The following is an 11,654-nucleotide window of genomic DNA, read 5'->3' on the forward strand; positions in this document are numbered from 1 at the left end:
TTATGAATACATTGTAGTATGTGCATGAACTCTTTAATTTTTCATGATTTTTTTTTTGAGAAAAAAGGTACAAGAAATTGGTGATAAATTCAAAACACCAGTGCAAAATCATGACTTTGTCCTTGTCATATTGCAAGCACAATGTTGCAGTTGGTGATAAAATATGGAATAATGACATGTGGCTTTGTAGTAAATGTCTGCATGTAGAACATTTATGGTTGTGAAGTGATCACTAGATGATGCCATACTCGGAAGATGATATGGAGTATACTCTCTTAATATCCACTGGTATGTTCCACTTGTTATAAAGTCTGGTCATAGAAAGATATGAGCCTAATTTGTTTCCAGCTACAAATGCATTGGCCTGATCGTTATCTATGGGATGAGTGAATATAACATCTTCTCCAGTGGGAATTGCTGATGCAAGTCTGCAGAACAGGGCTTTGGCAATTTTCGGGTCATCAGCATATAAGGGATACATTTTGTATCCCAAGTCTGCAGGGCGAAGTACTCCATATCCGACAACACGCCCACTCTTTAGTGCAACATAAGTGGTTGCTGACGGATGCTCCGCCCAATTACTGATGTATACTGGTCTAGGCACCGTATGTATCCCAGAATCATATGCAATGACGTCATCGAATTTCATGTCGCGTGCATTCACAACCTCAAAGTCGCCTTCCGGGACGTCTGCAATGAAGTCGGGGTTGACAGGACCCTGGCTGTAGTGGAAAGTATAGGACTTGATTGTCCAACCAAATTGTGCATAAAACGTGATTCTGTTGGAGAGGGCTGTACCGCCTACGTTTCGGTCCTCCATCACCTTCATAACTTCCCGGAACATCTGCTTCCCTATTCCCAACTTCCGGTACTCGTCCTTCACAATGTTCATACCAGAGGACGCAATCGTGTCGCTATGAGCCAGGATTCCATTATGTCCTGTTAAAGAATTCAATTGTATGTAATGTTTTGTGAAAAGGTGAAGATAATGAACAGTGATCAATGTCATGACTCCAATAAGGAATACAAAATTAAGAGTATGGCAAACATTGGATATACCAGAGGTGTGATCAGGTGCCAAGGAGGAGTAAGCATCCCCTGTCGACTGGTCACACCCGCTGTGAGCACTATATATCTGTGACATTATTTTTATCCCGAATGTAGTTGTTTTGTCTTATCCATTCATATTATGGGGATCCGGGTCAGAATAGGTCCCCAGTACGCCTTGCTTGTCGTAGGAGACGACTAAATGCGGCGGTCCTTCGGATGAACCGATCCCCGTGTCATAGTTGTGACACGATAAAGACCCCCTCCCTCAAAGGCTGAATGCGCCGAACATGGGCCTAAATTTTGCAGCCCTTCACCGGCAATGGTGACGTCTCCATATGAGTGAAAAATTCTCGAGAGGGACGTTAAACAATATTCAACCAACCATATCATAAGGAAGAACTAGATGTATATATACGAGTAAACACAGAACGCTAGATGTTGTACGTACTTGCACTCATGTTCAAAGGCGTTCTACTCACCTATGACCTCTCCGTCGTCCTTGACGACCACCACCAGTCCAGTAGGGTCGGTATTGAAGACACATTCCAGGTAAGACATTTCCATGTTCCACTTGTTTGCAGCCAGCAGAGAGTAGAGACTGGGCATGTCTGATCGCCGCATCATTCGGATCTCGTAGCGGGGGTCCTCCGCAACGCTACAAAGACTGGAATATAAAAGGTAATGGTAATATGTGTATCTCCACCTAAACATATTGTCTCGCCCCATTTTTGACCAAATTCTAGTAATTCTTTACCTGAAATCTTCCCCCGAACTTCCAAGAAATGAATGAATGATAAGGTCACGACTTGGATCAATAATAGGAAGTTTATAGTGGTCAACTTCATTTAAATTTTACTCGTATGATACGACTACACTAGAACGAAGAATTCATACATGTAAGTAATGTTGTTTTAGTACAAACGGAACAACAGTCTAGTGCCGTAAATTTGTCAATTTCTATTTTTCCAAATTCATTGAAAACAGCGTTATATGCAAATTGTGTTCGCTAGGTCGTGAGTCCGAGCCTCGCTCGTGCCGCGGCAAACAGAAGACGTGAGGTAAAGGTTGAGATTGCTCCTTCGCCAAACGCTCGGCATTTAGAAGTGAGATTCGCAGGCCCTTCGGATATGACCCACGTAAAGCTAGTTGCGTTTTAATGTGAGTGAAAAATTCTCCGTGATATAAAAGCAAAGCAGTAAATTATTTTAATTTATCCATGGCCAAATTACGATATCATCAAAGCCAGTAACAACACATCTACAATTCCTGGTCTCGCCGTGTTTTAACACTTGTTGTACCATGCAGTACGACTCAAGATTTTCGTTCTACTTTTACGAAACATTACACCATAAGATGGAGTACTATAAGTTCATGTTAGAGTTTCAATATTCACATGAAAAGTGAATCCAACGAACAATGATCAATCTCATAAGTCGCACAAAGAATACATGCATAAAATTAAGAGCAGGGCAAACACGGACCTTATGACACACAAAAGGTTTCATTAGAATTATGAGATATTCTTCATTTCACTTTTTCATACACGTTATGGAGCTCTGCAATATACCTTTGTTTATCAATATTAAGGTATTCAATGTATATGTATAACAATCATATTTAATATCTAGTAAATTGATAATGGGATTTTTGTAATCATGGTATCATTTTGAATGCTTTATCAAATGAAAATAATTCACCGTAGGAATTTACAAAATTCTTATTACTTCTTGATTTATTTCACCTAAAATTTTACGTTGAAGTCTGTGGAATATTTTATTATATTTTCATACAAATCTCTTGGTAAAAAGTTGCATAAACGTTCTCTTTATGGAGCAATGAAATAAAATGAATCATTTACCGCAGATATTGTTTGGAAATATTAAAGTTTCCTCGGTTTTTTTTCAAGGGCGGGTAACTCTTCCAAATTCAATTCAGGTGCTTTTAATCATTTTCCAGCCATGTGAATTCATTATTGAAAATCACGAGGGTACATAATGTTTATGTAACGTCCGTTTCCTGTGATGCAGAAAGATAATTTGTACCCGCTCTCTGCGCCTGTGCATTGGGGAAGAATATCCAAAGATTTGGAGTAGAAGCATCCGGACATTTTCCGCTATACATGTGCGTGTACATGTATTATGTTGTAGACTACAACACGTTTTTATTTTTTATCATTTCTTGACACGCTTCCTTAACCAGCATACAATATTTTATATATTTCTTTCCTAAAAAAAATCATTATATCAAAGTTTGAGGAAATTCAGAAGAAAGGAATTAGGTCTTCGCCGTCCTAAAATGATATTAGAAAATAAAACGTGCGAGTAATTTATAAGAAATGTTTAAATAGAAAAAGTACTAAGTACTACCTTTGCACCGAGTATTTCATCCATTTCATTGACAATGGCAAGCATTGTTGGATTCGGGACAAGCCAACACGGAGCGCCATAACTTTCTGTTGATAAAGTAATACTTATCGGCCCCAAATTAGTAGATAAGGAATATGAGGGTTATCGCCATTTCTGCTGTTCGTATTCACATGTCTGATTAAGGCTATACTAATGCGATAAGTTCTAGAAACTCTAAAGACATGATTGATCGAAAAACTCCGAAAATAGTGAACTCTCGTGAACAGAAAATAACTTTCTTTATTCATAAGGCATATTCAATATCTGTGGAGGTAGAATTCATATTTTCATATATATATATATATATATATATATATATATATATATATATGCACATCGTGTATAATCATGAATTGTCAGTGAAGTATTTTGACCACCATCATACAAGAATGGTCCTGAAAGACAAAACGTGTCCGGTCCTTATTCTTATTTTTAAATCACAGAGTACTCAGGCCACGCTGTCTCCATAGGTTCCCATGTACCCTCCCCATCGCTGCTCCCCCGTGGGAAGGAACTTCAACGTGTGTATCTGGTTCTCATTGTCCACGTGCTGCATTCTAGAATGGAGTGTGGCGTCGATTGGCACATCAAGCCGATTCTGAATGACGTCGTCAAGATTGATTTTATAAATATCTGTGTCGAACTTCATTTTGACGAAATTAGCATGTTCGTCACGTATGACGCCGACTGATACTAAGTTGACGATGACGTCAAGTTTTCCATCACCATCTAAGTCACCAAATGCGCCTGGAATCAAAAGGAAAAAAGAACAAATTCATTATCCTATCAAACTTCAGAAGATAGTGTTGGTAATACCGGTATGTTAGAGACACGGCTACAGCAAACTGATTCATCAGTATACCAGTAGTTCTTTCGTCTGGTTGCGTCATAACACAAAAAGGACCATCGGCTGCTCGCTTCCCGCGCGTCCATGGAATCTCGAGTTCAGTAAGGTTATTTGTTACCCCATACTGTTTCTGAACTGCTTTCATCATTTTCCTGTCCTTGCTGCTTAGCTCTGTAAAACGACATATCTAAACATCTCAATACGCACCAAATGTAACGATTCATGTGGACGTTTTAGTACATGTATCACGAGGTGACTAAAAAGGTACATGTATGTAACTTACTGTAATACAATTTTTGAGACCCTCTTTCCCAAAGTTTGACCGGATTCTTCATAACTGTCCTGTCAAGAGCAAATAATTCTGCCAAAAACACAGTTTGGTCACTCTCACACTCAACGTAGTTGTCTGCTCTTCTATGACGCACGTGCTCTTCTGGAAGAAAGATTCCGTCGTCTTCAAAGTCGCTGTCCGTTACATGTTGATCAACGAAGTCCATCTCGCCGTCAACGGATCGTTTATTGTTTATCTACCGTGGATAAAATAAAAATAACCTCAGTAGGTGTGGCTACCTCTGACTTCCATTTAAAGTATTCCCCTATAGTAATGGGGTCACTCACCACTCTTTGTATTCCTGTAGCTCCATGTATTGCACCTTGGGGTCTTGGATCTTTTCCTTTTCTTCCCTGCATGCGAAATAAAAACATGTCACGGTTCCTTGCAGCTGTCCTGACAGTCAAATCGGAGGTGACGTCATACCGACCAGATGTTGTATTCCACAAAACGGCTCCATCTTTACCGTCGATGACAATGGTCTGTGATGTAATAAAATCAGCATTAGTCTGAATCTTCTTTTTCAAGTTCATAGACGACATGAAACAACATCATGAATTAATCTTATTATTTGATTTTTGTTTATGATATAAGAAAATACTGCGTTACTCACCTCTGTGAAGTTATAATAAGGCCAAGATCCACCGCTCCAGTGAACCATGAAATCAAGAACATCATCGTCATTGAAATAACCAGGAGCTGGATTACTGAAAGTAAAAGAGAACCATCAGATCAAACATGATCGATTGCTATGAATTTGATTGATTGTATCTTATTTAACGTCTCTCTCGAGAAATTTTCACTCATATGGAGACGTCACCAAGACCGGTGAGGGCTTCAAATTTAGGCCTTTACTCGGCACTTAGGGCCATTGAGCAGTGAGGGTTCTTTAGCGTGCCACACCTACTGCGACTCGGGACATTCGGTTTTAAGGTCATCTCCGAGGACCCGTGACATTCACACCTGATGCCGAGCGTTTGGCGATGGAACTGTCACTACCTGTTTAACGACTTAGGTCAGTCGCGGCCGGGATACGAACCCCGGCCTTCCGTATGCGGGGAGAACACTCTAACCTCTAGACCACCGTGGCGGTGTTATAAATTTGAAGATTGAAACCAAGACAATGATCACATATACCAATTTCTACTTAGTGCCATCAAATCACTACCAATGCAAATTACAATGCCATTCACAGAGGACAGATATTTCTACTGCAACGTTTTTTAAAATTTCATTCGACATTGCCTGTATTCTGAAATCTTCATTCACAATATCTAATTTTCACTTACAGATATTGATTTTTACCTAACGATATCTATATTTTTACTAATATGTATATTTGATTTTACCTGTAGATTAGATTTTTATTTTTATCATAGATATTCATTTTTACCTGTAGGATTCTCGATCTTCAAACTTAATCTTCCACTTGATCTTCAGCGTCTCACCACAATACAGAATCATAGTCCCATCAAAGGCCGACATCACAATATCCTTGACACCATCTTTGTTGACATCAGTCAGTACCGGAGGAACCATCACACCTTTCGTATCACTCCTATAAAGTTTGTAAAAGAACGATTTATCACAGACTACACATGATTGTCAAAGTCTTTCATCTTTATTATTGTTAACTAGATAATTTATTAAATGAACTTCACACATCAAACTTGGATATTTACCTGAAGAGTTCCACCGCTCCACTTTCCAAAGGGTCTTTAAATCCAAATTTTTCATACTTTCCGCGGACGTTGGGCACCAAGTGATCCTTGTCGTATCCGTGGACATATCTGTAGAAGTCTGGCACAGATATTGCCAGGAACAGACCTGGGTAAAACATCAAAATAAGAAATCATCAGAAACGGACATGGGTAAAAGACAAAGGTGAAGATAAGGTACAGTGATCAATCTCAAAACTCCTATAAGGAATATAGAATAGAAAGTTAGGCAAACACGGATCCCTGGATATACCAAAGGTGGGATCAGGTGCCTAGGAGGAGGAAATAAAAAGATAATCAGATACAGAACTAGATAGAACATGAAAGTAGGTATATCGCCAGAAATAGATTTTGATAAAACATCAAACTTGAAATTTCGTCAGAAACAAACCCGAATAAAGCATTAAAGATAGAAATATCGATAAAAGGTTCTTTTGAAAATAGAGACAGAAAAGTAGTTAGTAATGGAAATGCATGTGTCTGTTTGACATGCTTGAAGTGTTATTTTTATAAATCATTGATGGTGAGGTCGTGTATTGAGGCTCCTTATGCCAAAAGTGGAACTAGAACGAATTAATGCTCGACATATACCACAACAATTCAATGATTTATGTTCAGCAACTCCTAAAACTGAAGTCTTCTTTATACTACCAATTTAGACCAGAAACGATGTTATTTTCTCCGATTTACCTCCAACCGTTTCGCCGCCACTTCCGTATAATATGTATTGGGACCCGTCCCTACGTTCGTGTATCACTGGGGATATGTAAATCTCCTTCGATTCAGGCATTTTCAGTGGTCGTCCAATGGGTTCGCCCGTGGCTCCGGATAGAAGCAACAACCATCCAGGATTTCTGTCATGCCTCTGTTCATAATATGAATTTTATGATATACTAGTACTGAATGTAGTGCTTAAGATTTTCAAGGACAAAAGAAAAACGACGAATTATCAATAGAAAATGTCCCAAAATGATTAACCATGTTTGAGTGACGGCACTTGAACTTGATACTTACCCCTGCTGGTATGATTGGATCTCCCCCATGAGCGATGACGATCTCTCCTACTCCGTCGTAATCCAGATCCTGCACAGTAGCTGGAGCGTAAATATTCCAACCATCGTGGAGCTTCAACTTATCCCCCGTCCATAGTAATTCCCCTGTAGATGACACAAGGTTGAGAACTTATTGTGACATATACTAGTATTTTTCAGCTCACTCAGTTTAATTCATTCACGGAATAAGAAAATTTCAAAGAATAAGAATACTGGCCCGATTCTTTATCGGTGAGCTACCATTTTTTGGATTGATTGCAACGATAGTGCCAAGACGCCCGGATGCTATACAGTCATAAGTGCCATCTTTGTTGACATCAATACCATGGCAGTTTAAGGCGAAGACTTCCGAGTATACATCTACCTTCCACAGTAGTTTACCGTCATAGCCCCTGAGTGCAACCACTTTACCAGCACAAGGGGTCTTATAACCTACAACCAAAAGTTTGTCAAATAGCATGTGTTCTAACGACAACTCGTCGATAATGAAATAATTTGATTTGATAACTTTTTGACAACTAACGGAACATTTACCTAATTTTTTGCAGAATTCGTCCATTCCCGGCTCTGTTACCATGGTGCTGATGTCTTTCCCGATAGCCAATCCTGTGATAATGTCTAACAGGCCATCTCCATCCACATCAACCAATCGGACAGAGGACTCGGAGCCTGATAACCAAACGGCAAAGTATTAGTTACTGCTGGGTCGTAATCCTAGATTTGACACAAAGACAATATTCTATTCGAACTACGACGTAGCCTTTTTGACGCAGTCCCAAGGTATTCAATGTATAATGATCATATTTCCTGTCTAATAAATAGATGGTGTTTTTTTCTCTAACCATTATATCATGTCGGAGAGTTTATTAAAGACAAAAATTGATTACTAACAGTACTGCTTGATTTATTTTGTCTAGAATTTTACGTCGAAGTAAATGCAAAAACCCGCTTTATTAGAATATTTTTAAAACAAAGTTGTATTTATATTCAAGTCTCTTGATAAAAAGTTACATAAACCTTCTCTTTCTGAAAATATGAAATAAAGTTAATCATCTATCACATATATTTTTAGATGATTAAATGTTTTACCAATGGCAAGTAACTCTTCCAAACAAGTCTCAGGTGGGAAAAGATAAACTTTTCATCACGTACTATTCATGTGAATTTGATATCCTTTACTTTATTATTTTAAAATGAACATTCATCTTGATTTAAATCATTCAAAATTTTCAATCTCCTTTCGATATACATGTAAATGTACATTGAATATCTTAATTCCTTCATCGTAGAAGAAACCCATCTTCAAGAATTAAAATGGGTTATCAGTTTGTTCGTTAATGAAATGTATGATAAAATTTTAATCGTCTTATTCATACCATGATCAGCTATCTTTGTTCTCCAAGGTGATGCACGTCTGGAAACTCTTTTGTGTGAATCGTCATTGGGTCGTTTGAAGGAAATAGGTGTGAAAAAGCCAGCAATATATCCAGCCCCAAACATCAGTAGCACCAAAGCAAAAGTTAAGGCAGCGTTTGTTGCTGTGCAACATTTGTTCTTTCCGGAGTCTCTATAAGATTTGGAAAAATTGTACCCTGTTCCGTTGGTCTTTGACGAAAGTAACGAACTCTTGTCATGAATTTTCACATCCGGTTGCGTTGAATCTGGCATATCGTCGTCCTCATCCTCACTTCCGCTACCAAGAGGCAGCAGGTTTTTATAGTCCTTCCCTGTTCAAGTAATTTAACATAAGAATGGGTTAAGTTAGACGTGTATAATAAGCACACTCATTCGTAAAAAGTACGTGATGTTTGCGTCGAGAAAATCGTGAATCTATAATACATGTACAAGAAGTAATTTTTCTATGTCACGGATGAGCTTAGAAAGTAAAACACAGTAAAGTATACATGTATATTACTATAAATATCAACGCCATGTAACCCTTTAGCATATCCTGAGTCTCAGACTCTTATATTCTGCAATTATATATAATGATATAAACAAGAAATACTAAATTACCTGGCATACTGTTTGGTATCTAGTTATCTGACTAATCTCCTGTTTAACCTATCCTAACCATTCCACAAACTCAACTTCTGTCTCCGGGAAGATAAGGACTGTTTCTGGTGTCAGCGAACGACTCGTTAATACACGTAATCTAATTCCGGAACGGCGAATGACTCGTAAATACAAGTAGTCTAATTCCGGGCCACAACGTTCCATAATAGACCAATCTACCTTCGTATTTTAATCCAAGATAACAATGCTATGGTATCATCTTTACAACTTTGACAACTTTGTCACTTTTTAGAATATTTTTTTGATTATAATGATAAACCGTGTAGTATATTTTAAAGATGATATTCTTGTATTACCAATACTACATACATCTACTCTAGAGGTGGGTAAAACATATGATTTTAATATGTATAACTGCAATGATTATTTAAAGCAGATATTTCTTTTGCACAAATATATCATACTACTACATTAATTGTGCGAACAATGGTAACTAGGAAGAATTGGGTGGGCTTCTTTGATTGATCGTATTTTCTTTATTTTGGTGGGAATTTCGTACTTGAAACACTCAATCGACAGGAAATTTGATGCTCTATCGGGTGGTGCCATTCGTTTTGGGGCTCGACGCACGAATAGGTATGTTATCCAGCGGAGTTGTAGCTAAAGTGCCTTAGTAACCTAAGTGTGTGGGCTGTGTAGAGAATATTGCTAGCGCCCAGGGGAAGGCAGTGAGCCGTAAAAGCAGGGATGTGGGCTGTGTGGTATGTATGGGTGTAGGTGCCTGGGAGGAAATATCAATTTAAGTAGGACGCGAATGCCGAGATAATTGAGATAGATGAGCACCCCCGGAATTACGACAGCGGAAATGAGCTAAAATCGGGGCCTTAATTTTAACGCTGTTTGAAGTGACAAAGAGATCCGACTGGATTCGCCCGGTGCACAGAAGCCTGCTAACCGATGCCATAGCCGAAAACCGCGTGAAAATCTTTTCATAAATGAGTTTTAGGCGTTTAATTGAAAATAAGTGACAACAATGGAGCTTTTCTATTGTGACGTCACAGTCGTCTCTTAGATGTGCAAACAATGGTAACTAGGAGGAATTGAGTGGCGTCTTTGATTGATCGTATTTTCTTTAGTTTGGGGGGAATTTCGTACTTGAAACACTCAATCGACAGGAAATTTGATGCTCTATCGGGTGGTGCCATTCATTTTGGGGCTCGACGCACGAATAGGTATGTTATCCAGCGGAGTTGTAGCTAAAGTGCCTTAGTAACCTAAGTGTGTGGGCTGTGTAGAGAATATTGCTAGCGCCCAGGAGAAGGCAGTGAGCCGTAAAAGTAGGCATGTGAGCTGCGTGGTATGTATGGGCGTAGGTGCCTGGGAGGAAATATGAATTTAAGTAGGACGCGAATGCCGAGATAATTGAGATAGATGAGCACCCCCGGAATTACGACAGCGGAAATGAGCTAAAATCGGGGCCTTAATTTTAACGCTGTTTGAAGTGACAAAGAGATCCGACTGGATTCGCCCGGTGCACAGAAGCCTGCTAACCGATGCCATAGCCGAAAACCTTGTAAAAATCGCTTCATGAATGAGTTTTAGGCGTTTAATTGAAAATAAGTGACAACAATGGAGCTTTTCTATTGTGACGTCACAGTCGTCTCTTAGATGTGCAAACAATGGTAACTAGGAGGAATTGAGTGGCGTCTTTGATTGATCGTATTTTCTTTAGTTTGGGGGGAATTTCGTACTTGAAACACTCAATCGACAGGAAATTTGATGCTCTATCGGGTGGTGCCATTCGTTTTGGGGCGCAACGCACGAATAGGTATGTTATCCAGCGGAGTTGTAGCTAAAGTGCCTTAGTAACCTAAGTGTGTGGGCTGTGTAGAGAATATTGCTAGCGCCCAGGGGAAGGCAGTGAGCCGTAAAAGCAGGCATGTGGGCTGTGTGGTATGTATGGGTGTAGGTGCCTGGGAGGAAATATGAATTTAAGTAGGACGCGAATGCCGAGATAATTGAGATAGATGAGCACCCCCGGAATTACGACAGCGGAAATGAGCTAAAATCGGGGCCTTAATTTTAACGCTGTTTGAAGTGACAAAGAGATCTGACTGGATTCGCCCGGTGCACAGAAGCCTCCTAACCGATGCCATAGCCGAAAACCGCGTGAAAATCTTTTCATAAATGAGTTTTAGGCGTTTAATTGAAAATAAGTGACAACAATGGAACTTT

At 39.2% G+C, this 11,654-nt stretch overlaps 2 protein-coding genes across 2 annotated transcripts; both read right to left on the reverse strand.

The window, feature by feature from the left end:
• Nucleotides 1-14: 14 nt before the first annotated feature.
• LOC125646455 (uncharacterized) lies at nucleotides 15-3,516 on the reverse strand. Its single transcript, XM_048872774.2, has 3 exons — nucleotides 3,417-3,516; nucleotides 1,530-1,714; nucleotides 15-939 (listed from the first exon to the last, which is right to left on the reverse strand). Exons 1-3 carry the CDS (start codon nucleotides 3,494-3,496, stop codon nucleotides 233-235), a joined length of 972 nt encoding a protein of 323 aa, XP_048728731.2. The 5' UTR covers nucleotides 3,497-3,516; the 3' UTR covers nucleotides 15-232.
• A 161-nt stretch (nucleotides 3,517-3,677) lies between these two features.
• On the reverse strand, nucleotides 3,678-9,890 carry LOC125648464 (protein FAM234B-like). Its single transcript, XM_048875574.2, has 13 exons — nucleotides 9,420-9,890; nucleotides 8,780-9,130; nucleotides 7,938-8,072; nucleotides 7,644-7,835; nucleotides 7,366-7,508; nucleotides 7,042-7,216; nucleotides 6,316-6,460; nucleotides 6,027-6,191; nucleotides 5,247-5,340; nucleotides 4,921-5,115; nucleotides 4,586-4,829; nucleotides 4,318-4,473; nucleotides 3,678-4,202 (listed from the first exon to the last, which is right to left on the reverse strand). Exons 1-13 carry the CDS (start codon nucleotides 9,424-9,426, stop codon nucleotides 3,904-3,906), a joined length of 2,301 nt encoding a protein of 766 aa, XP_048731531.1. The 5' UTR covers nucleotides 9,427-9,890; the 3' UTR covers nucleotides 3,678-3,903.
• Between the last annotated feature and the right edge of the window lie 1,764 nt (nucleotides 9,891-11,654).

Source organism: Ostrea edulis, chromosome 6, assembly GCF_947568905.1.
Source record: "Ostrea edulis chromosome 6, xbOstEdul1.1, whole genome shotgun sequence".
NCBI lineage: Eukaryota > Metazoa > Mollusca > Bivalvia > Ostreida > Ostreidae > Ostrea > Ostrea edulis.

What these genes read in the sequence shown, in the direction of transcription:
- LOC125646455 (XM_048872774.2), bottom strand. Translation starts at nt 3,496, where the DNA reads ATGGCGCTCCGTGTTGGCTTGTCCCGAATCCAACAATGCTTGCCATTG. An exon ending in ATGAAATACTCGGTGCAAAG is followed by an intron (nt 1,715 to 3,416) that starts GTAGTACTTAGT and finishes TTTATATTCCAG; the next exon opens with TCTTTGTAGCGTTGCGGAGG. An exon ending in GGACGACGGAGAGGTCATAG is followed by an intron (nt 940 to 1,529) that starts GTGAGTAGAACG and finishes ATTCTTTAACAG; the next exon opens with GACATAATGGAATCCTGGCT.
- LOC125648464 (XM_048875574.2), bottom strand. An exon ending in CGAATTCTGCAAAAAATTAG is followed by an intron (nt 7,836 to 7,937) that starts GTAAATGTTCCG and finishes TTTTGGTTGTAG; the next exon opens with GTTATAAGACCCCTTGTGCT. An exon ending in TGCAATCAATCCAAAAAATG is followed by an intron (nt 7,509 to 7,643) that starts GTAGCTCACCGA and finishes TGTCATCTACAG; the next exon opens with GGGAATTACTATGGACGGGG.